This window comes from Ailuropoda melanoleuca, chromosome 4, assembly GCF_002007445.2.
Source record: "Ailuropoda melanoleuca isolate Jingjing chromosome 4, ASM200744v2, whole genome shotgun sequence".
Lineage (NCBI taxonomy): Eukaryota > Metazoa > Chordata > Mammalia > Carnivora > Ursidae > Ailuropoda > Ailuropoda melanoleuca.
Genome location: NC_048221.1, coordinates 10,962,709 through 10,988,830, shown reverse-complemented (window position 1 = coordinate 10,988,830; position 26,122 = coordinate 10,962,709). Strand labels below are relative to the sequence as shown.

At 47.9% G+C, this 26,122-nt stretch overlaps 2 protein-coding genes across 2 annotated transcripts; one reads left to right on the top strand and one right to left on the bottom strand.

Moving 5' to 3' along the window:
* Nucleotides 1–4,870: 4,870 nt before the first annotated feature.
* Nucleotides 4,871–22,325, top strand: SLC1A6 (solute carrier family 1 member 6). Its single transcript, XM_034657928.1, is given in 11 exon segments — nt 4,871–5,199; nt 10,336–10,548; nt 10,731–10,868; nt 12,408–12,612; nt 13,390–13,432; nt 13,937–14,280; nt 16,825–17,058; nt 18,254–18,352; nt 18,354–18,446; nt 19,240–19,374; nt 20,131–22,325. Coding segments are annotated over 10 exon segments (1,563 nt in total). The 5' UTR covers nt 4,871–5,199; nt 10,336–10,472; the 3' UTR covers nt 20,327–22,325.
* Nucleotides 22,326–22,370: 45 nt separating this feature from the next.
* LOC100464862 (olfactory receptor 7C2-like) lies at nt 22,371–23,793 on the bottom strand. The gene has a single exon (XM_002928175.4). The coding sequence runs from the start codon at nt 23,543–23,545 to the stop codon at nt 22,415–22,417; it is 1,131 nt and encodes a 376-aa protein (XP_002928221.2). The 5' UTR covers nt 23,546–23,793; the 3' UTR covers nt 22,371–22,414.
* Between the last annotated feature and the right edge of the window lie 2,329 nt (nt 23,794–26,122).

Below are 26,122 nucleotides of genomic sequence, written 5' to 3'. Positions count from 1 at the left end.
TGATCCCAGGATCCTGGGATCATGACCTGAGCGAAAGGCAGATGCTTAAGGCTTTTCTCATGAGACTGGTGGTCATGCTAACAACTGTGACTTTTGGATATCAAATAATGAAATGTGCTCATATTCAGAAAGTCTGCGTAGTTCAGTGGACTAATATTTTTCAAATGAATGCTGCATGATGTTTCAGAATCAATCATGGTTAAAAGATGCACTCAGGGGCGCCTGGGTGGCACAGCGGTTAAGCGTCTGCCTTCGGCTCAGGGCGTGATCCCAGCGTTGTGGGATCGAGCCCCACATCAGGCTCCTCTGTTATGAGCCTGCTTCTTCCTCTCCCTCTCCCCCTGCTTGTGTTCCCTCTCTCGCTGGCTGTCTCTATCTCTGTCAAATAAATAAATAAAAAATCTTAAAAAAAAAAAGATGCACTCAATGGATTTTAATGTTAATAGAGCAGAAAAGATTCACAGGCAGTCTCGGATCCCACACTGCAGCTATCCTTCAAGAAAGGAAGACATATTGAGGGGTGTCTGGGTGGTGCAGTTGGTTAAGTGCTCGCCTCTTGCTTTCAGCTCAGGTCCTGATCTCAGGGTCCTGAGATTGAGCCCCGCTTTGAGCTCCACACTCTGCACAGAGTCTGCTTAAAACTCTCCCCCTGCCATTCCCCAGCCCCCCTCCAAATAAATAAATGAATCTTAAAAAAGATACTAAGACATATTGAGTTTCGGTATATTCTCAAAGAATAGGCCACAAGTATCTGAAAAGCTGATTAAAATATTCTCCCTTTTCCAATCGCCTGTCCACGTGACGTTGAGTCTTCTTCATACACTTTAACTAAAACAACACATCATGACAGATTCAATGCAGAAGACACACTAGATTCTCATTATTCAAAGTTGTTTTGTTCTACAAAGTTGCTGCAAATACTGAATTAGCGAATACTGAGCTACGGCCCTGAGGGAGAAATACGGGGTTCGGGTCCTGCAAGCCTGTGGTCACATTTTTTACAACCAATCATTCACCCACCAATGCTTAACTCTGTTTTATGTGTGTTTCTGTGTAAAGACACCTTTTTGAACATATACTGTTGGTTCATTAACATTGAATTCACAACCAGCAGCACTGAAACTCATGTCTGAGTGAAGCTCGTCTACATACTTTTCTCAGTGAGGGACACCACAGCCTTCTTGAGCCAACCAACCCTAGACAGTACTCAGCACTATGCCTGAGGCCTTTTTATTTTATTTTATTTTTTTAAATGATTTTTTATTATATTATGTTAGTCACCATACAGTACATCCCCGGCTTCCGATGTAAAGCTCGATGATTCATTAGTTGCGTATAACACCCAGTGCACCATGCAATACGTGCCCTCCTTACTACCCATCACTGGTCTATCCCATTCCCCCACCCCCCTCCCCTCTGAGGTCCCCAGTTTGTTTCTCATAGTCCATAGTCTCTCATGTTTCATTCTGAGGCCATTTTAAACAGCAAAATCAGCAAAGAGCACACAAATGCGAAAAACATGGCACTAAATAGACCGTGAAAAGGACATCTTTTACAGCATGGCATCTGAAACACGAAGGCAGAGCACAGCCTGGGATTAGCTGGGAACATGGATGCCAGCCAGTTCAAATTTCCCATCGCTCTGAGCATGTCTGCTAATGGCCACAAAGTGCCACAAGTATTGATTTTGGGGTTATACATAAGTTTAAGTGAGTGGGTGAACTTGTAAGTATGGAATCCTCACATAATAAGGATCGACTGTATGAGAATCCTGCTTTCTTTCTATTAAACGAGACATGAAAGGAACTTGCAGAAGTGTAAAACGTTGCTTGTCTTCCCATAATTTTTTCTTGTTTTGGAAAATATAGTTATTTTTCATAGAATGTGCTGTTTAGATGAACATACAATGAGTTTATTTTTAGGCTAAGATGAGTAAGTAAATATTTTAAAAGCTTTCCCGGTCTTAATTTCTAATACAGTAAAGATTGATGAGTGTAATCCACAGATGAAAACTTTTCGGAGTGTCCCATGATCTTTTTAATCAACAGGTACAATTTCTTAGAAGAGTTTTGGATTTATAGAAAATCTGAAAACATGGTACAGAGGGTTCTCATATCCCCCCAATAATTTCCTGTCTTCTATTAGTATGATATATTTATTTCAATTAAGGAGCCAATATAGATACATTATTACCAAAGTCCACACTCCATGGAAATGTCCTCAATTTTTTGCCTGATACCCTTTTTCTGTTCTGCGAGCCCCTGTGGGACTCACATTACATGAGGCTGCTCTTTGCTGTGACGGTGTCTCAGACTTTCCTTGTGTTTGACGGCTAGACAGTTTTGAGAAGCACTAGTCCACTGTATTGTAGGACGCCCCTTTATTGAAATTGGAACGTTTATTTTTATTTTTTTTTTAAAAGATTTTATTTATTTATTTGACAGAGATAGAGACAGCCAGCGAGAGAGGGAACACAGGCAGGGGGAGTGNTGTATTGTAGGACGCCCCTTTATTGAAATTGGAACGTTTATTTTTATTTTTTTTTAAAAGATTTTATTTATTTATTTGACAGAGATAGAGACAGCCAGCGAGAGAGGGAACACAGGCAGGGGGAGTGGGAGAGGAAGAAGCAGGCTCCCAGCCAAGGAGCCTGACTTGGGGCTCCATCCCAGAACACCGGGATCACACCCTGAGCCGAAGGCAGATGCTTAACTATTGCACCACCCAGGCACCCCTGAAATTTGAACTTTTAAAGTCATGATTAGACTGCGGTTTTGAGTTTTGGAGGATCCACTCTAATTGCTAAAAGTGTAAAAAAAAAGGGGGGGGGCACCTGGGTGGCTCAGTTGGTTAAGCGACCAACTCTTGATTTCGGCTCAGGTTGTGATATCAGGGTCATGATCTCAGGGTCGTGATCCCAGGATCACGAGATTGAGCCCCACCTTGAGTTTGGCACTGAGTGTGGAGCCTGCTTAAGAATCTCAGAGGGGAGGGGGGTGGGGGAATGGGATAGACTGGTGATGAGTAGTAAGGAGGGCACGTACTGCATGGTGCACTGGGTGTTATATGCAACTAATGAATCATCGAGCTTTACATCGGAAGCCGGGGATGTACTGTATGGTGACTAACATAATATAATAAAAAATCATTAAAAAAATAAATTAAAAAAATTTACATGCTATATGATCACACTTATATAAAATTCTCGGTGTGACAAAATTGCAGTGATGGAAAACTGTTAGTGGTTGCCAGGTGAGGGATGGTGAGGAGGAGAGGGGCAGGTGTAACTCAAAAGAGGTAACACAAGGGAGACCTTTGTGATGACGGACTAGTTCTGCATCTTGATTTTGTGGTGGCTACCTGAATCCACACATGAGATATAATGGCATAGAATTATATACACACACTCTGTTGATGTCGATTTCCTAGTTTGGATATTGTACTCTAGTCATATAAGCTGTAACCATTGGGGGAAGCTGGGAGAAGGGTATGTGGACCTCTCTGTACTATTTTTGAAACTTCCTGTGAATTGATAATCGTTTCAAAATAAAAAGGTAAGAAAAAAATTACAGTGTAAAATAGACCTCAATAAAGTCCATTTTAAAACTAAAAAAAAAAAAAATCTCTCTCTCCCTCTGCTCCCCCCGTCCCATGCTCTCTCTTTCAAAAATAAGTAAGTAAGTAAGTAAATAAATAAAATAAGGTGTAAAGGGGTTCTGAGAACCAATCATTTCAGAACTGCTCCGATTTACTGGGAGGCGTTGGCAGGTGTGGCCCAGGAGAACCGGACATCTAGGGCAGGGGCTCAACCTAGCCACACACTGAAATCCCTCAGAGAGCATGAAAACATGCTGATGGCTGAGCCCCATGCCCAGAGACACTGATGTGATTGATCTAGGGTGCCACTCGGGCATCAGAATTCTTTCCCCTGGTGATTCTGAGGCTTAACAGCTAAGTTGGAGCACCACCTCTCTGGGGTGGGGTACTGTCAAAGAGGAGAATCCAGGTAGTCTAAAGAAAGAGTTGGAACAGAGGTGGCTGCTCCCTGCCTGTGTGACTTTGGGAAAGTTGCTGAACCTCTCTGAGCGCCTGTCCCCTCATCAAGTGGGGGTAGTGGCATCTACTTCAGAGGGGTGTGTAGATTAACTATAAGCAAAAGGGCCTGGCTAGATTAGGAAGTTGCCATCAACAGTTTTTCAATAACAACAACATCAGTAACAAACGTATCACTGATTTTTATGACCTGTGGGGGCTGCGACCTCAGCTCTTGAAAACGGCAGTTAGCTTTCAGGAGAGGCGGGGAGGTTGGAATCGACCAATTCGGTGTCATTGGAGAAGAAACGCAGGACCAACTTTGCCGGCTGGGCTCTAAAGGCAGCAAAGAAGAATATTAATTACAACAGTACAGGAAATTATTCGTCTCCCATTTGTACGACGCTTCACTACGCAGCGTTTCCACACTCACGAGCTTGAATTTTTCTCAGCTTTAATTTTCTGTGGGGTCGGCCAAGTCATCTCCGTTGTTTAAATAAGGCCAGCCTCAGAGAGGGTGAGGGGCTGGCCCGAGGGCACACAGCGGCGGAGAGGCCAAGGCCTGGCTGTGCGCCCGAAGGAAGAAGCGGGGCAGCGGAGCCCACGTGGAGGCCGAGGGCACCTGAAGGCTGGCCCCTGCGTCCGGCCCAGACCTCCTCGGGGGGATGCGGGCCCCGGCCCAGCGGTACCGGGACGGGTCCCGGCGCTCTTCAGGGACGTTTGGGCCTCTGAGGGGCTGGGGAGGCGCGGGAGGCGGGGGCGCGGGAGGCTGGGGCGGGACGCGAGAGAGGCCACCCACCTCGCCCAGCCCAGGATCCCCCTCCCTCCCCACCCGCGCGGTGCCCTTCCTCCCGCGCGGCGGCTGAGCTTGGGCTCGGCGCGGGGGAGGCGGGGGGCATCCCGGAGGGGATCCCGCCCCCTCCCCCGGCCGCCCAGCGCCCCCGCACCCACGTGAGCGCAGGGCCAGCCCGGATCCCACCCGCTGCACAGCGCGTCCCGGCTCCGCGCCGGTGCCTCCGCCGTCTGGTCCCCGCGCCAGCTCGGCGCCATCCCTGGCGGGTCCCCGCGGCTCGGGCCGGGCGCTTCGCCGGGCTCCAGCACCTGCATCCGGGCGCATCGCTCAGGCCGAGAGGAGCGGGCAGGCCGCCCCCGCCGCTCCAGGCGCGGGTGAGTGGGGACACCGCAGCTTCGCCCGGCCAGGGGCTCTGGGCTCGGGGCGGGCGGGGGCCGAGGCGGGCTTGGCCCACCCTGGGGTCAGGCGGGGGGGGCGCCCCTGTGTCCGCGTTCCGGGCTCTCGGCCGCCTTTGTCTCAGCTGACCCTCAGCGTGGTCGCCGCCGCTCATCAGGTCGCCTTGGTGAGTTTCCTACCACCTTACCCGAGGTCTCACTGCCCATCTCCCTCCTCCCCATCCCATCCCTCTGTCCGTGGCCTCAATTTTCGGGCAGGTTTCCATCTCTGTGCGTGATGCTTCCTCCATTTCCAGGGCTCGGTTCCCTTCCCCGTCAGGGTGTTTATTCCTCCAACTCCGGACAGACCTGATTGTGACTGAGACTTTCGCCACCGCTGCACCGGTGCTGGGTGGGAAGTTGTGTGTGGGGTGGTGGTGGTGGTGTGTGCGTGGGAGGCTGAATTTATGAGTGGGCTTGCCTTCCTAAAGAGGTGTGTGTGCTGGATGTTTAAATGTGGAAAGGAATTTGAATGTCTGAAGTTTTGTGTCTGGAGTCCCAAGTTTGTGTGTGTGTGTGTGTGTGTGTGTGTGTAGGGATTGTATGGCTGAGACTGCAGGAGTGGAGTTTCGTTTCTGAAGTGTGCGTGGACTTGTGTGTCCCAAGAGTTGTGTGTGTGTGACTGTGGGTCTGTACGGTTATATTTGTGTCAATTGCACACAAAGGAGTGTGAGGCTGTGTTTGAAGGTGTGTGTGATATGTGATGTATGTGATTTCCCTCTTCTCTTTCCTTCCCTGCTCACTCCTCTGGCTAAAATGTCTAGGAAGCATACATTTGCCCACCAAGCTTGCTTCAGTTTTAGGATGTAGGAGGCATTACCTTTCTTTCCTTTGGCTCCAAGGGAGGGGTGGCCAGCACATCTCATCACATCTGAGAGTCTGGAGGTTGGGGGAACCAGGTAGGAGACCCATCCTGAACTCCTGCAGAGACTGGGGATACTAGAAGGGCCACTTCCCTAGCAGCAAGCCTAAGAAACAGGGTCAAGAGAATGCCTAGGACCAGGAGAGACTGGAAAAGAGAGAACCCAGGGTTTAGTGTTAGTCTACCCTCAACTGTGTGTCTGTTGGGTTTCTGCTTTTTATAAACCACAGTTGACATCTTTTTTGTGCCCATCAGGCACTGTTGTAAGTGTCATGTGAATTGGGCCATCTGAGCCACACAGAAAGTGACCNTTTTATGAACCACAGTTGACATCTTTTTTTGTGCCCATCAGGCACTGTTGTAAGTGTCATGTGAATTGGGCCATCTGAGCCACACAGAAAGTGACCAGTTTCAGCAAGGTGGAGGGAGATTTGAAATAAAGAGCTCAGGTACGCTCTTCTGTTAGGCCAGGGGCTAGCAAATTTTGTCAGTAAAGGGCCAGAGAGATTGTATTGTGGCCCATATAATCTCTGTCCCAACACCCCCGCTCAGCTGTCATAGTATGAAAGTAGCCATAGACAACATGTAAGAAATGAGTGCGGCTCTGTGCCATTAAAGCTATTTATAAAAAGCAGTGGGCCGGATTTGGCCCTCAGACTATGGTTTGTCCATTCCTGCTTTATGCTGTGCTAATTCTTGTAAGGGGGAGAAAGGAAGGAGACGAAACTAGTTCTGGACCTTTTCTGGGTAGTTTGGATCTTGGCTGAACACTCCCTTGGGACCCAAACACAATTCTGTGCCACTGTTTGGTGACTGGGAACATACGTTCTAGCGAGAGGGAGGAATTATGAGTTTCCTGTGTAGTCTGTGGTCCCATGTCTGGGATTTTTCACAGTGAGGTGAGAAGCAGCACTATGATTTCGAAGTGATGGACCCATTTGGAGCAGGACCCCAACTGGGGCTTGGTATTGACAATGGGGGCTTGGACCTGGAGGAAGCAGGGCCTGACGTTGAGGCAGGTGTCCCATCCTTCGGATATAGGGGGATCAGAAAAGGGCAAGGAAGACGGTGACCTCAGAAAAGTAGCTGCACAGCCAGTGGCAGAAATGAAAAACTCTAGGATCTACCTACTGGTGGAACTGAGACCTCTGCCAGACACCCAGCCATGACCTGGGTGAAGTTCAGCACAGGAACAATACTGACTGCCTTCCTTTGGCTTGGAGAGTTTTTTTCTAAGAGCGAGATAAATCTGGTGTGTTTGTCAAGAAACAACACACTCGAAAAGCAGAATTGAAAAGAGTTTAAGTTAAGGATTATTTATAAGGATATGAGCAAAGTTAAGGAAAACCAGTAAGGTTGATGTAGTTACACTCAGGGACCAGAAAGAGTGGGGGTGGGGGGAGGGGGAGGGTCCAGGAGGGAGGCAGGGAGGGAGCAGGACAAGTTCAGAGCCTTGGCTGCACAAGGAAGGATTGTGTTTCCTTTTTCGTTGAAACATACTTGACATACCATTGTATAAGTTTAAGGTGCGTACCATGTTGTTTTGATACATTTACATATTGTAATATGATTGTCGTTATAGCAATAGTACCTCTATCTGGTCAGGGAAGCCAAGAACACCCAATGGGGAAAGGATAGTCTCTTCAACAGGTGTTGGGGAAACTGGATAAACACATACAGAAAATGAAATTGGACCCATATCTTAACACTACTCAGAAAAATTAACTTGAAATGGATCAAAGCCTTAAACAGACCTGATACTATAAAACTCCTAGAGGACAAGGTAGGGAAGAAGCTCCTTGATATTGGCCTTGGCAATGATTTTTTGCATATAACACCAAAAGCTTAAACAAAAGCAAAAATAAACAAGTGGGACCACATCACACTAAAAACTCTCTGCACAGTAAAAGAAACAACAAAATGAAAAGGCAACCTACTGAATGGGAGACATTTTTTTTTGGTAAACCATGTATCAGATGTTATCCTAAATATATAAAGAACTCATACAACTCAATAACACCACCACCACCACCACCAATCTGATTAACAAATGGACAGAGGAACTAAATAGACATTTTTTCATGGAAGACATCCAAACGGCCAAGAAGTACAGAGGATTGACAGGAGCGGTGGCCTGACACAGAAGAACACAACCTTGGCCAAAGGGGGGGGTGGTGTGTGGCAGGGAGAATGCTCCTCCCACCCGCCCGCTTTTCTGCTGCTTCCCACTGGTCAGACCAAAGGGGGAGCCAGGGGCAGGGGAACCTGGGCAATGCCAGCCCTGGTGGTCAGCCATTGGCCTCGGAGTGAATCTAGAGGGTCAACAGAATTCCCGGGATGCCTGGAATATGGATGCTGCCACCATTTTTTTTTTTTTTTCCCTGTGAGATCATTGCAGGCCAGGCTGCCTATCATTCAAGAATAGGATGTCCAGTGCCCAGGGCCCATGATACTTTTAGGGATCCACAGAAATGTTTTAACTTATTTTATATTTTATTTTATTTATTTTATTTTTTGTTTTCACCTTTTTAAAATCAGAAGAAAGAACCACACTTTTAGATCAAAGAAAATGGTTCAATGTATCTTAGGTGAAATTCACATAACAGAAACCCAGTCATTTTAAAGTGGCGTCAGTGGGATTTAGTACGTTCTCAATGCTGTGCAACCATCTGCTCTATCTAGTTCCAAAATACTGTATTCATTTTTATAACAATTCANAAAAAAGTGGCATCAGTGGGATTTAGTACGTTCTCAATGCTGTGCAACCATCTGCTCTATCTAGTTCCAAAATACTGTATTCATNTAAAGTGGCGTCAGTGGGATTTAGTACGTTCTCAATGCTGTGCAACCATCTGCTCTATCTAGTTCCAAAATACTGTATTCATTTTTATAACAATTCAGTTGTAAAATGTATATATATATATATATGGAAGTAGTCCACAAAAAACAAAAGTTCCTCTGGTCCATGAAAGTCACATTTCCAAGCTGCCCTATAACATAAGGTGTTTAGTTGGTAAAGCATAGGAAGGTTTTTATTTTTATATGCATTTCATTTAATGTGTATTAAACTATAATTTGCATTTCAAGTAATGATCTCAAGATCCCATTTAAGATTTGCTTATTTAAATAAGTAAATAAGGTTATAGGGATGCAGTCAAATATAGAGGGGAAACAAAAGTCTGAAGTTTGGGAAACACCCAGAGAGATTCTGCACATCACATTTCCCTTAAAATATGGATCCTGAGGAGCCACTGGGGGGAAGGATTGTCACCATTTCCTTCCCAGGGGACCCCACCTCCAGCCCCTCTGCTCACCTGAGCACTCATGCAGGGCACTTGTATTTGCTGGGCACTCACTGTTTGCCAGGCACCTGCTGATTTTGTCGTGGAAAGGCCACTCGTCACACCACTGGGCCACACACCAAACCATATTAATTTGGGGGGCTAACCCCAGGGTGCCTTATCTAGGGCTCTGCATGCAGTTGGCGCTCAGCAAAGGCTCGCTAGTCTGTTTTGTGAACTGGGACAGCCCCCAGTGGCTGTGAGGATATGAAATCAGGAGGGCTCTTCAGTCAAGGAATGGCAAAAGCATCCATTATGTTGTGGTCTCCTTCCCCGCCATGCCCGGGAGCGGATTCTGGAGATCTGGACCCTTTTCTACCAGGATGTAACCCCTGAACCCCAGGCAGTGTTCTCAGGTGTCCCAGCATGGGCACCCCCCCCTCCACCAGCAGGTGGACATCGCCCCTCCCCTGTCTGGATTCTCTCTGAGTTCCTCGCCAGCTTCCTCCACCCTNGGGGCTAACCCCAGGGTGCCTTATCTAGGGCTCTGCATGCAGTTGGCGCTCAGCAAAGGCTCGCTAGTCTGTTTTGTGAACTGGGACAGCCCCCAGTGGCTGTGAGGATATGAAATCAGGAGGGCTCTTCAGTCAAGGAATGGCAAAAGCATCCATTATGTTGTGGTCTCCTTCCCCGCCATGCCCGGGAGCGGATTCTGGAGATCTGGACCCTTTTCTACCAGGATGTAACCCCTGAACCCCAGGCAGTGTTCTCAGGTGTCCCAGCACGGGCACCCCCCCCCACCAGCAGGTGGACATCGCCCCTCCCCTGTCTGGATTCTCTCTGAGTTCCTCGCCAGCTTCCTCCACCCTTTCCCCTGCCCCCACAGCTGCTGTCTGTCCTTTCCTTACCAGAAGGCCCCTCTGTCCCCCGCAGATAGACCATGAGCAGCCACCGGGAACAGCCTGTTCCTGCGGGAGAGTGGCCAGCGGCTGGGCCGGGTGGGCTGGCTGCAGCGGCTGCAGGAGAGCCTGCAGCAGAGAGCGCTGCGCACACGCCTGCGCCTGCAGACCATGACGCGGGAGCACGTGCTGCGCTTCCTGCGCCGGAACGCCTTCATCCTGCTGACCGTCAGCGCTGTGGTCATCGGTGAGCTGGCTGGGAGGGGCAGGGGCTCGGAGAAAGTTCCTGCAGGTGCACATCGTCACTCTGCCCACTCACTCTGACCTGCACCCGCGCTTGCCATCACCCACCGCTCCCACCAGGACACATTCACACAAATGAGGCTGAGGGACCCAAACCACTCCACAGAGCCTTCCTTTCGGTCCTAGGGGTCAGCCTGGCCTTTGCCCTGCGCCCGTACCAGCTCACCTACCGCCAGATCAAGTACTTCTCTTTCCCTGGAGAGCTTCTCATGAGGATGCTGCAAATGCTGGTGCTGCCACTTATTGTCTCCAGCCTGGTCACAGGTGAGAGAGCCCAGGCCAGGGTTGGCCTCCCAGACCCCTCCCGGACCCCCAGCTCAAACATGGAGCCAAAGCTATCGCAAGCATGGGATCACGTCCCTATCTTAGGACCTCAAACACGAAGCCCGCACTTAGCCCCGAGTTCTTGGCCAAAGCCCAGAGATCTTCATCAGACCAGGTTCCAGACCCCATATGACCCATGCCATTTATCTCAGCAACTTCACTGTGCTTTTCCGTGTAGATAAAATACCAGCCTGCCAGGGGCTTACCATCATCCAGAGGTGAAAGAAAGGCTGTGATAGGGCAGCAGGGAAGATAAAATGGCATCAATGGCAGGGGGTGGGATGTGGGTGAAGGTGTTGGAGATGGAGGTGACAGGATGGTGGGTGGGGGCCCGGACAAAAATAAGGATGGGCTATGCAGAGGTAGGGAAATTTTTTCTGTAAATGGCCCGATAGTAAACATTTTCAGTCGTGGGGGCCATACTAACTCTGTCCTAACTACTCAGTTCTGCTCTGGGAGTGCGGGAGCAGCTGCAGACTCATCTGTAAACAAGCGGGTGTGCTTGTGTTCCAATAAAACTTTATGTACAAAAACAGGCAGGGGGCCACATTTGGCCCCTACGCAAATGATTGTCAACCTCCAGATTTTGGGATGGGAGTGAAGATAAAGACCTGAAAGAGTGGTTTCTTGGGTTGGGTTTCCCAGAAGCAGAGCCTAAGATGGGGTTATTTGCACAAGTGATCTATCAAGGGATAGCATTCAAGAGAGACCCATGAGGAAGTGAGGGGAGCAAGATGCGGCAGGGAAAGAATCTAAGCAGAGATGTGGGTTCAGAAGAAGGCTGGCCTCAGCTTTATCCCGTGGATAGCTCTGGAGCAGGAGTAATGCTACAGAACTGTTCTTCCCGACTCTGCTGCCACCCGACTCAAAGGAGCTGGCCTTTTGAATCCCTGTACCAGGCAGCCTTTGGCTTTAGGTCTTCCGTGGGGGTATTTCTGGGCAAAGCAGCCTTTGTTCTGCTGAGGGCAGTTCTCCAGAGAAGGTGGCCACACAAACCGTTAGCAGCCAACGGGGCAACAGCCGAAGAGCAGGTGCGTTAGCCTGGCAAAGGGCTTTTGGATGGAGCACCAAAAGAAGCATCTCACAGATAGTGTACAGTGAGGTGGGCTGCAGGGAGATATCATCTTGGGGTCAATAGCAGGATGAGGAGTGGAATGAAGGTGACGTCATGGTGTGACGTAGCCATCAATGGAGAATGGGGTGGGGGTTGAAAAGTTTGGCTTGAAGCGGAGGGTTAGTGAAGTGGGGCTTGGGGATAAAGGATGGGGGGAAGGTGTATATGGAAAATAGAATAGGGGTTGAAGAATGATGAGAGGGGTCGAAGGATGGCAGCGTGGGTGCTGGGGTGGGCCGCAGAAGGAGGAGATGCTCGGTGGAAGGCTTGTTGTGCTAGGTATGAGGGAAGTAGAGCTGATGGATGGGAGAGCGGGTGGTGGGATGCAGATGGCGCTGCTCAGGGCTGCACCACCTGTCCTCCAGGTATGGCATCCCTGGATAACAAGGCAACAGGGCGGATGGGGATGCGGGCAGCTGTGTACTACATGGTGACCACGGTCATCGCTGTCTTCATTGGCATCCTCATGGTCACCATCATCCATCCTGGGAAGGGCTCCAAGGAGGGGCTGCACCGCGAGGGCCGCATTGAGACCATCCCCACAGCCGATGCCTTCATGGACCTGGTCAGGTGACGTCCTTTCTAATTTTGATGGGAACTCTGGCCCTAGATGCAAGAAGCCATACTCAAGGAGAGACAAAGGGGACAGGCTGATGCAGCCCGGAAATGCAACACCCAAGTTGAATCTAGTTTATTGGTACCCGTTTTCTGCCTTGGAGCCTTGTACAAATCCTCTGAGAGTAGCTGACTCCTAGGGTGTGATCTTTTGGCCCTTAGGTTCTGGAGGTTTTAGCTGCATCTTGAGATGGGCTCAGAACAGTGGTGTGTGGTATTCTTAAGCTCCATTGGAAGACGAATGATTCTTTCAAAGAAGCATGATTTTGCTAGCCAGGATCAAGGCTTGCCATGGTTATCCCCTGGCCACTGACTGGGGGAAACACAGGTCCACAAGTTATCTGTGTTTTTTGAGGCATCACTGGCACATGTGTGTGAATTGAAGTCTGCTAGGTAGCATAGGTTTCTATGGAAGGGCTCAGAGAGACCTGTATTTGAGGTCCATCTGTACCCCTTATGAGCTGTGTAGCTTTGGGTCACTTCCCTAAGTTCTCTGTGAGGTGGTTTCTTTGTGAATAAAATGGAGACCTCAGTAGTGCTCACTTCTAGAGTTATTGTAGGGTTAGGTCATATATATAGGCAAGCACTTAGCTCAGTACCTGGCCTAGAGTAAGCATTCGCTTGTTGGCTGCCATTATTATGGTTGGTACTGTTGCTATTATTCTTGCTATTATCACCCTGGACTCTTTCCCAAGGTCTAACCACCTCCCTTCCTCTGATGTTTTTCTGCAGAAATATGTTTCCGCCCAACCTGGTGGAGGCCTGCTTCAAACAGGTCAGGGGGAAGTGCACAGTGTGGTCAAGGAGGTTTGGAGGGTGGGGGGAGCTTGCTGCCAAGTGAGTGGTCCCAGGGTGAGGGATGGGAAGAAGGGCCCCCCAGAGCAATGGACAGGGGTGTTTGGAAGAGTCTGGGAGAAAGAATGTACCTCCCATTGGTGGAGTGATCAAGAGAGGATAACGGAAAAGGACTTAGGCCAAGAGCTTCCTGGGGATGGTGCTGAAGGAGGAACCGAGGCATCTCACCATAGATGGTTGAGGAGAGAGGCCTCTGAATCTGTTTGAGCAGGGGACTTTGAGAAATGCAGAATCTATACCCATTCTGCCACACATTGGTTGATCAGTCCTTCATTCATGTATTCCTAAACTCGTTCTTCTATGCACTGGTCAAGTCCTCTGAACGAGGCTCTCCAAGGGTGGCAGCCAGGAATTGGTGTTCTACATAAACTTCTTCAGGAGATTCTGATAAATTGATTTTGGCCCCGATCTCTCCATATTTCAGTTCAAGACGCAGTATAGCACGAGGTTGGTAACCAGGACCATCGTGAGGACAGAGAATGGATCTGAGCTGGGCACCTCCATGCCTTCCCCATCCTCAATGGACAACGGAACTAGCCTCCTGGAAAATGTCACCTGGGCCTTGGGCACCCTGCAGGAGGTGCTGAGCTTCGAGGAGACTGTGCCTGTGCCTGGCTCAGCCAATGGCATCAATGCCCTGGGCCTTGTGGTCTTCTCTGTGGCCTTTGGGCTGGTCATCGGTGGCATGAAACACAAGGGCCGAGTCCTGCGGGATTTCTTCGACAGCCTCAATGAGGCTATTATGAGGATGGTGGGCATCATTATCTGGTGAGTGCCGGGCTTTGACAGGGCTGGCAGGTGATGGCACATGGGAAAGGTGGAGCTGGGACTGGGAAGTCAGGCTGTGGGGCAGCTGCTCAAGGGGCCATTGGGGCCATTTGGCCAAAGTCATTCATCTATGTATTGGTTAATTTACTAATTCATACATTCACTCATAAATTCATACATTGGTTAATTTACTAATTCATACATTCACAGACTTATCCACGCATTAATGAAGCCATCGCTTGATTGACTGATTGATTTACTACTCCGCCATGTATTCATTCAAGCTCATTCTTCGGCCCACTCATTCATCTCCACAATTGTTATTCTCCCATTCACTCCCTCATGTATTCCCAGCATTCATTCACTTAACACACTCATTCATTCGCTTGCCTGTTCATTTTTGTCTCATTTGCTCATTTTCTTATTCGTTTATCCACTCACTAGTTATTCCTTACTTGATACGTGCGTGCATCCATTTTACCGTTCTCTGTTCCTTCACTCATTCCCCAGACATTTTCCTGGGCTAACTTTGTCTGGAACACAGGGATACACTGATTTCAGTCCCTGTCCCCCAGAAGCTTATGAAGTCTTGGAGGAGACAGACATACACTAGGTAACTTTAGTACAAGGTGGAAGGTTCTAGAGCAAAGGGACATTCGAAAAGAGTTGGGAACGTGGAGAAGTGAAAAGCCAAGAAAGGGATATGCAGTGAACTCTGCCTGGGAAGGTGAAAAGGAAGTTATGGAAAATGTCACCTTGTGGTTGGGTCTTGAAAGGCAAGTGGGAAGCCAATTAGACGGGAAGGGGAGAGAGGCCCTTCCAGCAGAGGGAAGAGAATATGCAAAACCTGCAAGAGCCTGAGTTGGCTGGAGAATGGTGGGGAGTTCAGGGAGGTGGGAGCACAGGGTAAGTTGGGAGTGGTGGTGCAAGATATTCACGAGACTGTCTAGTGCCAAACTGGGGGAGACTTTGTACATAATCCCCAATAATTACAAAGTTGTGTAGGGGGCTAGAGGCCAAGTTTAAAGCATGGAAAAGCAACTGAGGGGACTGTGAAGGGGTAGCTTATCAAGGATAGGCAAGAAGACTGACAAGACGGAAGCTCAACTGAATTGGAAACCATAAACTTATAGTGGTGGTGTTGGCAGTTTATCCAGATGTGTTAGCTGGGTGAGTGTAGAAGGAAAGAAGCCCCATGCAACTGACCTAGGGTTGAGGAATTTTGTGGATGAGGAGGAAGAATGAAGGTGAGGGTGATGGGGAGGGGGTTCAGAGAGCAGTCATGGAGGTAGGTCTAGACTGGGAGACAGCTCAGCAACCTCGCATTGGGTCTCACCTTGAGCTCAGCTGAGCCCAGGGGAATACAGCTGTGGCTGGAAAAGTGCCCCACATCCTCCTTCCCACCACCTCAGGGTGGGTCTCATCGTTTCTGACCCAAGCTGTTGTACCAATTTCCCAAGAGGTCCCTACCTCCTCCAATGCCTCTACCATGAGAACAACCAAGCGTAGACTTCAGTTTCTAAGGAGAGAGAAGGAACAGCTGAAGCCTGGTGACGGGTGATGAAGGCACCACTGGCAGGAACCTTCGAGACTAAGATGCGCTGGTTTGTGGGGAGCACAGGTGAGCCCCCGAGAACTCATTTCAGTCTCCTCTCTCTCGCCGCTCCAGCCACACTGGTCTGCTCTCTTCTCCTTCAGCACTTCCAGCTCCTGCTCGTCTCAGGGTCTTTACGCGGTGCCTGCAATGCTTCCCCCTCAGATAGATGTGTCCCTTCTCATCGTCCAGGCCTCTGTGTGAATGTCACATCTCCAGGGAGGCCCTCCCTGACCACTCGTGCTGACGCTGCCCCACTCAGGGGCTCTGCTTTGCAGCTCTCAGCACCCGAAGTTTTTAATTAGGCATTTCTATGTGTCTCCTCTGTTTTCCCCATTAGAATGTAGGCGTCACAGGGGCAGGGGCTGTGTGACTGGAGCAGAGTAGGTGCTCAAGAGAGTGGTTGAACAGTAGACGATTTGGTAAGACGCGTGGTTTGGGATGTTTGGGGGAAATTCAGGTGAAATAGCTCAGGGCCGGTGAGTGAGTGAGAATATGCACTTACAGGAAAAAGAACAGGGGCATTGAGGTGACACATTCAGAGCAAACAGAGTTGGAGGCGGTGAATAAGGGAAGTTTGAAGGCCAGTGACGGGGAACCTCTGGGCCACGTCTAGCGAAAGAGTCCCGAAGACAGTGACTATTGGGAAGGGACTTGAATGGTGGAGTGGAGGAAAAAGAAACCTTATGAGTTTGTATGCCCTGGAGTTGTAGGAACTTTTCCCTGCTGTTCTGGGTGTGAACTGTGGGTGAGCAGGAAGAGGAAGTGGGATATGTTTGTGGGGCCCATCCCTGTCTGTCAGTGTGGGGGAAGGTTGGGGCCGAGTAGGGTGCTGTATGGTGGGCGCTGCCTGGCTCCAGGGGCTTATATGGGCAAAGCCTTGGAGATGCCAGCTCTGAGCTGTAGGGGAAGTCATGAGGGAGCTCTGACAGGTATCTGGCTTGGCCTAGGTACGCACCTGTGGGCATCCTGTTCCTGATTGCTGGGAAGATCCTAGAGATGGAGGACATGGCCGTCCTGGGGGGTCAGCTGGGCATGTACACCCTGACCGTCATTGTGGGCTTGTGCCTCCATGCTGGTGGTGTCCTGCCTCTCATCTACTTCCTCATCACCCACCGGAACCCCTTTCCCTTCATCGGGGGCATGCTGCAGGCCCTCATCACTGCCATGGGCACGTCTTCCAGGTACGGCTTCATCCCCTGCCCCTGGTACTTTTCTGAGGTTCACTCTTTGTGGTTCACAGGCTCTCCTAGGAGTCCTGGTCCCCCACCCCCACACTGAACCTCATCTGAGCTGTGTGATAATGTCAGTGGCTCCTGAAGGTCTGCAGGTCAGTCGACACCTGGGTGCCGATCTTTGTCCCAGGCTGGGTCTCCTGACCTGTTTTCCACATTTTCTATTTCTCTATCTTATATGGAGGAGAACCAGCTGCCAATTTTGACGTTAGGACCAAGGTTCCAACATGCCCCATATTCTGTATCATTTTCTAGCTCAGAGTCTCATTTCCCCTCGAGATGGTCTCTGGGAGCTCACTTGGCTTCTTTCTCCTTTTATTTGTGGTTTTATGGGGTTAATAAAGATCTTCCCTTTTCCCCATCATCCAAATTCAAAACAGTTTGACAAGTATCCCAAGAGCCAACCGGATGGAAGGATAATGTCATTGTTACTGCTCATAATGCTACCTGGAGAATGTGCTTTTTGGTCTTTGGCCAATAGGATTGGTGCCATTGTAGCCTAGTATGAAACTCACCTGATCACCGCAGGGCTGGATCCCCAGAGGCCTTCTCTGTGGGGCCAGGCTTCTCACTGCATGACATTAAGCTGACCAGGCAGAGCATGTGTTTTGCAGACAGGCCAACTCCAAGTGAGATGTCCACTCCTTCAACTAAACTCACCCATCAGTTGGGTTGCTCTTCCCCTGCTGGGGAGTGGTGGAGAGAGACCAGGAGGGTTAGTGTAGCTGAGGTTGCTTCCTGAGCTACAGGAGTGGGGATTAAGGGTCCCTGTAATACTTCTCTCTTAACCCTGCAGGTGTGGGAGGTCAGCAGACCCCTAGTCCTTTCCTTTCTGGGAGTGGAAAGTTCACTAGTGGCATGCACAAGTGTCTAGTAATTAGCCTGAAGCTATTAGCTTTAAGTGGGTCAAGAGACCTTCAACCTAGGGGACCCCCATTGCCATGTGCTTCTTGCATCATGAGGAGCCCTTCTTCTCTGTGCAAAGTTACCAACCTCTGAAATGTTATGTGTCTGCCATCCTCCCCTTGCTCTGGCTCCCACCTTGTCTCCCAGTGTTCTCAGCAGAATCCCTCCTTTGGCCCATGGCTGCTCCAGCCCCACCCTGCCACCCCCCATTCTCAGCCTCCAGGGCTCTCTCCCCTAGCTCTGCAACACTGCCCATCACTTTCCGCTGCCTGGAGGAGGGCCTTGGTGTGGACCGACGCATCACCAGGTTCGTGCTGCCCGTGGGGGCCACCGTCAATGGATGGGACCGCCCTGTATGAGGCCCTGGCCGCCATCTTCATCGCCCAAGTCAACAACTATGAGCTCAACCTGGGCCAGATCACGACCATCAGGTGAGGTGGTCTTGGGTGGGATCTGCCAGCAGGTGAGACCTTAAGAAGTCATTAGCTTGGCTAGGGGTGGAGGGAGCCTCAGCTTGAGGTCAAGGGAGACTTTGAATGTTGGAGGGGGGATGTGGGAAGAGCCCAGCTGCCCATGAGGCTAAAGGTGAGACTTTTGCAACCTGAGGCTATCAGGAGCTGGCCAGATGTTTCAGTCCCATCTTCTCTCACATGCTATCGTGGGAGATCCCTTTGCCCAGTATTTCCCAAAGTATGGCTGGTGGATCCTAATAACCTGAGGCTCTTATAAGAAAGATGGATCCCTGGGCCTCATCACCCAGAGGTTCCAATGTGGCTATTATAAATATAACAGCAAACATCACCTCCTTCAGGCCTTTGCTCTGGCGTCACCTGCTCAGAGAAGTGTTCCCTGAATATTCTATTTAAAATTGCATGGTTTGGATTTTTGTAGGCTGAACCATTTCTCTGTTATACCATCTGCCTTAGTATATGTTTTAAGTAATCATCTTACTTATTGCCTGTCTCCCCCAGTAGAAATGTAAGCTCTGTCTGGGCAGGGATTTTCTTCTAAGGGAGTTTCTACTAGGTGCCTAGCATCTAGTAAATGCTCAATAAATATGAGTTGAAAGAATACATTTATTGAAGGCTGCTTTTTATTTTCAGGCACTTAATTTAAGATTTTCCCAGGGAACCACCTCTTCCCTTCTGTTGTGCCCTTTCTCACTCTCTTCCTCGTCTTCTCCTTCCCACCTCCTGCCTCCCTGTGTTCTTTGTCCATGTACAGTATCACGGCGACAGCAGCCAGTGTTGGGGCTGCTGGCATCCCCCAGGCGGGTCTGGTCACCATGGTCATTGTGCTCACATCGGTCGGCCTGCCCACTGAAGACATCACGCTGATCATAGCTGTGGACTGGTTCCTGTGAGTGTTCTTGAGATGCTGATGCAATCTTTCCTCAACCCACCCACCCCTGCTTTCCTTGTGAGACCCCCAACCCATGCACCCTCATTCCAGCAAGGACACAGAGTTCTAGAATTTTAGAGTAGAAGGGAAGCCTTGGAGAATACTCCAAACCATGGCCTGTAGATGTAGGATGGGGAGGAGATGAGCAATGGTGGCTTTACCTATGAGTCTGAAAAGCCCTTATACATGCTTTATGCAGAAGTCACAAAAAGGTGATCCATGGGACAGAGCTGGCTTGCAAATTTTTGTTGTTGGTTTATGTTTTTAATTCTCACCTTTGAAAAACGGGAGGTTTACATTAAAAAATGTCTGTACTTTCCTCCCCATTTGGGAGCTGTCAGGTGGACTTGAGTTCCATTTAGACAGTCTCCAGTCTGGCCTGATTTACTCGTGGTGGTTACCTTCCTCATCCTGTATGCTGTTCAGCCCACAACCTCTAATTTTTTCTATCAGATGTTTACATCCTTAAAAAGAAAGAGTTGCATTGCTAAGATCACATGTGAGCCTATCAGTGTTGATCCAACCTGCATCTGTTAGGAGGGGAAACCGAGGACATAGAAGGGGAGGCACCTGCTTGAGGTTATGTGGTCATGGATGGAACGTGGAGCCCCAACTCCCAGGCACAAGGAACCCCTCCACCCTGCTACACCCTCTCCTCCATGAGCTCTTCAAACCTCGGCTAATGGTGGCTTTTCTTTCCCCACCCTTCCCCAGTGACCGACTTCGCACAATGACTAATGTCCTGGGGGACTCTATCGGAGCAGCCGTCATTGAGCATTTGTCTCAGCGGGAGCTGGAGCTGCAGGAAGCCGAGCTCACCCTCCCCAGCCTGGGGAAGCCCTACAAGTCACTCATGGCACAAGAGAAGGGGGCGTCTAGGGGACGGGGAGGCAACGAGAGTGCCATGTGAAGGGCCCCCAGCTCTGCTGCCCAGAGAGGAGGGAATGGGGCTGGGGTGGGGGGGTCCTAGGGAAGACCCGCTGCCCGAATGACCGTGCGCTGAACACACACGTTCTGTCTGGCTTGTTTGGTGGAAACCGAGATAAAGGAGCAGGAACGAAAGGATGTCCAAGGTCTCCATTTCTCTCAGAGCATGGGGAGAACTTGTGGAGGACAGTAAGCAAGGTGGGGAGGAAACACTTCCCCTGGGACTGGGGATAAGGGCAGTTTTGGGTCCCACAAGCTGAGGGGTCAGCTCATGTTATGTATTTTCTCAAGGAGTGGTGGAATTGAAGGAGGTAAAGGAAAACCACTGTTTATTGTAATAAAACAATGTTCATGGCCTCTAGGTCAGGGGTTCCCAAGACCTTCAATGATTTGCCAGAAGGACTCGTGGAACTTGGAAAAGCTGTGATGCTCACATTTATGGCTTACTGCAGTGAAATGATGTTGATTAGAATCTGCAAGGACTAAAGTTGCCTGGGGCAGGGTCCAGAAGACACCAGACATGGGCTTCCAATTGTCCTCTCTTTGTGGAATCCCATGGATGCCCTTAATTCTCTATTCTCTCAGCAATGATATGTGACAGCACGTATGAATACTGACAGCCAAGGAAGCTCACTTGAGCCTTGGTGTCCAGGATTTGTACTGGGAGTCTGTCTTGTAGGCGCAGAGTGCTTCACTACTCATTCTTCAGCCCCCACAGAAGTCAAATGAATATAGTATTGTCCAGGGCCTCCGGTGAACCAAAACAGGCATTCACCATAAATTACATTGTCAGCATAGATGACCTGGCATGGCTCAGGGCCCCAAAGACACTTTTATCAAGGAAGATATTCCAAGGACTCTGGAATTATTTCCCAGGAGCCAGTCAAGGGCAAGTCCATTCTCTGGAATATGCAGAGAATAGTACCCCTAGCCCTCCAAGTTAACCCTTTACTTCATATACCCATGGCTGGGAATAGAGGAAGCAGCTTCCCATGGGGATGAGTAGCTGGGTCTTGTAGTCCCAACTCTTGACCCCTGGAACCAGTTGGCTCAGATACCCCCATGCTGGCCTCAGGAAGCTTCTGTCTCCTTACTCCACCGGCAAGCCTAAAACTAGGTGGGACATTAAATGAGACCTTAACAAAGCCTTGGGGAAAACACAAGTAAATAGGGAATAACATGATTCCAGATGTCACGGGTATAACTCAACTGTATAACCCTCTTGTTCCAGAAACACAAAATTAGCTTTTTCTAAATCAAATTAAACTTCACCTCTCTCAAGGGGGAAGGGACCTTCAAGCACAGTTATGTTTGGGGATGCCTCCTCCCCTACTCTTTAGGATCCTAAGAGAACCCTTGGGCATATGTAATTGAGAGAACTTGGAAGAAGGGATCCAAGAATTCTTTAACTTCTTTGCAGTCACAATGTTTGGAAACATTTGTGTCAGAGATTGGAGAAATCCATGCAAAGGCAAGAAGCTTATAAAACATCCTACTCCGCATTTGACTCTGGGGAGCTTTGCCTGGGATCCCAGTCTCAAACCAGAATTTCTGCCTGTAGCCCATGGTCAATGATCTGTGTCTGCAGAAAGCTCCTTGTGGGAGCGGGGTGGATGAGTTTGCTAGGGCTGCCGTGACAAAGTGCCACAGGCTGGGTGACTTAAACAACAGGAATTTATTTTCTCATAGTTCTGGAGGCAAATCTTTGACTTGATACCATTCACATAACCTTAGAAAACATCTCTTTAAATGAGTTTGCAGGGCAACATTTCCCAATTAGGCACACAACCCATCACCTTGAGGGTATCTATTAAACACATGAGATTTGATTTATTTTTTAAGAAATCCAAACCGTCACTGAAGATTACAGAGAAAATAGAAGGTTCTATTCATATCAAGTTAAAATGGCTACAAAGTGAAAAAAGGAATCCACGATGGAACCTGAAGAAAACTAGAGGGCAGGGAAGGACCAAGGGAAGTCTTGCTCGAAAACATGTAAAATTAGGAAAAATAAAAATATTGCATGAAGGAAACTAAGATTTGTGGTCCTCAGTATTGTGTGCCCAGTTACTCAGGAGAGTCCTGTAATGGTCCCGACACTGAGAGGCACCACCCTCCTGAGGAGCGTGCCCAGGGCCCCCTTCATGTCCCTGTTCCTCAAGCTGTAGATGAAGGGGTTCAGCATGGGGGTGACAATGGTGTACATCACGGAGGCCACCAGACTCATCCTGGAGGATGAAGTCACTGCAGAACTAAGGTAGACCCCTAGGCCTGTGCCATAGAACAAGGAGACCACCGAGAGGTGAGACCCACACGTGGAAAAGGCTTTGTACTTGCCCCTGGCTGATGAAATTCTCAGGATGGAGGAGAAAATCTGAGAATAAGAAAAGAGGATCCCAGAGAGGGGAACAAGACCTAGGACAATGGTCACAAAATACACCACTATGCTATTGATGAGGGTGTCAGAACAGGCGAGCTTCAGGACTTCAGGAAGATCACAAAAAAAGTGTGGGATTTCCATGTTTGTGCAGAAGGACAGCCTCAAAAGGGTCATGGTCTCGAGCAGGGAGCCCATGACACTGATGCACCAGGACCCCAGAACCAGCAGCCCACAGAGCTGGGGGTTCATGACAACTGAGTAGTGCAGGGGGTGACAGATGGACACAAAGCGGTCATAGGCCATCACGGTCAGGAGTAAATTGTCCAGACATCCAAACACAATGAAAAAAAATATCTGGCTGAGGCATCCTTCATATGTTATGACTTTGCTCTGAGTCTGGATGTTCAGAAGCATCTTGGGGACAGTGGTGAAGGTGAAACAGATGTCTGCAAAGGACAGGTTGGCCAGGAAGAAGTACATGGGGGTGTGGAGGTGGGAGTCTGAGCAGATGGCCAGGATGATGAGCATGTTCCCAAGAACGGTGACCAGATACGTGGACAGAAACAACCCAAAGAAGAAAGGCTGCAGGTCCAATTCTTCTGTGAATCCCAGGAGGAGAAAATTTCCAACTCCTGTTTGATTTCCTCTTTCCATGGGCCTACTGGATTGGCCCAGAACGAGGAAAAAAAGCAACACAAGATTCACTCCAAATAAGCATTCCCCAGAATGATGGAAGTTTCCCTGATCCAAATGCAGGGGATTCATGAAGTCATTCATTTGACTAATGATTGGCTTTCTCTGCTGACAAATTGTAGTTACCATTGCTACCTGGAAAAATTGTCTCTAGGATCAGTGGTTCTCAAATTGTGGTCCCTCTAGTATCATCAGCATCACCTGGGAACCTGTTGGAAATGCACATTTTCAGGCCCACCTGACCTAATGAATCAGATGCTCTCAGAGTGGAGCCAGCATCCTGTGCCTTGACAGGCCCTCCTGGGGACTCTGATGCATACCCAAGTTTGAGGAGCACTGCTCTAGCGTTGTCTGCATCCCTAAGCAGTCCTCCCTAAAGCCTGCTCCTGTACTTTCTGCTCAGTGCTTGTGGGAATGAAGAATCCCCTAATGCCAGGCAGATCTTCTAATCTTTGAGAGGTTCATTCATTATACTGCCTTTCTGTAATTTCTATATCTTAGATCCTCTGGACCTTGGGTGCTCCTCCTCCTAAGAAAAACAAACCAATGCTATGATTTTTAATCATCATCTATATTTCATTTATATTATCAATGTCCCCATATAAATTCAACAAAAATGGAATTTATAAATATAGTGTCCCAGAGTTTCTTATTTACTTATTTATTTATAAGTTTTTAAAATTACTTTCTAAATTCCAGTATAGTTAATGTACAGGGTTAGATTAGTTTCAGGTGTACAATATACTGATTCAACAATTCCGTACATGTCTCGGTTCTTATCATGATAAGCGCACTCCATAATCTCCTCCACCTACTTCACCTGTCCCTCATCTGCCAACCACCAGTGTGTTCTCTATAGTTAAGAGTCTTTTTTGTTTGCCTTTTTTCTTTGTTTTTTAGTGTGTGTTTTTTTGTTTCTTTAGTTTTTATTTAAAACCTGGTTAGTTCACATGCAGTGTAATATTAGTTTCAGGTGTAGAATTTAGTGATTCAGCACTTCCATACAATATCTGGTGCTCATCACAAGTGCCCTCCTTCATCCCCGTCACCTGTTTCACCCGTACCCCCACTCACCTCCCCTCTGCTATCCATCTGTTTGTTCTCTAGAGTTAAGGGTCTATTTCTTGGTTTGTCTCTCTCTTTTTCTCTCCTATGATTGCTTATATTGTTTCTTAAATTCCATATCTGAGTGAAATCATACAACATTTGTCTTTCTCTGACTGACTGATTTCGCTTAGCATGATACCCTCTAGACTCATCCATGTTGTTGCAAATGGCAAGATTATACTTTTTATGGCTGAGCAATATTCCATTGTATATGTATACTAGATCTTTATTCATTTATTTGTCAATTATAGTGTCCAAGACTTTCTAAATATTGAGTTTGTCTTCACATAAGTTCATCTTTTATTTCTAGCCTTATCATAGTATAACTGATTACAAAAATTGCACATATCCAATATATACATGTTGATAAATTTGCACGTATGCATTCACCTGTGGTATCATCACTACGAAATCAAGGTAATAAACATATCTTTCACTATCCAAAGTTTCCTTGTATTGCTCTGAGTGGTTTTTTTGGTGTGGTAAGGATACTCACAATTTTTCCTCCTAACATATTTTGAAGTGTACTATCCTGCATTATTAACTATACCTACTATGTTGCACACCAGATCTCTAGAAATTGTTCATCCTGCACAACAGAAATTTTATACCCATTGAGCAACAATTCCCTATTTCCTCTTCTCCCAGCTACTGGCAACCCACATTCTATTCTCCGCTTCTGTGAGTTTGATGATTTTAGATACTTTATGTAAGTGGAGTCATGCAGTATTTGTACTTCTGTGTCTGCTTATTTCACCTAGCATAATGTCCTCCAGGTTCATTCGCGGTGTCACAGATGGCAGGATTTCTTTTCTTTTCTTTTCTTTTCTTTTCTTTTCTTTTCTTTTCTTTTCTTTCTTTTCTTTTCTTTTCCTTTTCTTTTTTTTTTCTTTTTAAAGATTTCATTTATTTATTTGACAGAGAGAGAGACAGCCAGAGAGAGAGGGAACACAAGCAGGGGGAGTGCAAGAGGCAGAAGCAGGCTCCCAGTGGAGCAGGGAGCCCGATGGGGGCTCGATCCCAGGACTCTGGGATCATGACCTGAGCTGAAGGCAGACGCTTAATTGACTGAGCCACCCAGGTGCCCCAGATGGCAGGATTTCTACACAGTATTTTAATGTATTTTAGATTTAATGTCATTAATAATGATATTCTCCCAAATTATATCTCCAATATTGCTATTAGGAAGTCTTTTGATTTTTTTGGTATTTATAAAGTATGTGCATTTTCTGGATTTTATTCATAATTTTAAGTTTTTCTAAAATATTTACATACTTTCTCCAAATAATATTAATTTACAACACCTAGTTGTCTTTAGGTCTTTTTACGTTGGTATGAAATTTCACAATACTGCTCAAATTCATAGTAAGAGTTCTTCATTTCTTTCAAAAGTATAATCCTGGAGTTTTGTAATTTTATAAGACATTGACCATAATTGAGGATATAAAAATATTTTTATCAACTTAACTTGCATTTTTTAATTCGTAGATACCTTAGAGTGTCTTTTATTTATTTATTTTTTTTTTTAAAGATTTTTTATTTATTATTTATGTGACACAGAGACAGCCAGTGAGAGAGGGAACACAGCAGGGGAGTGGG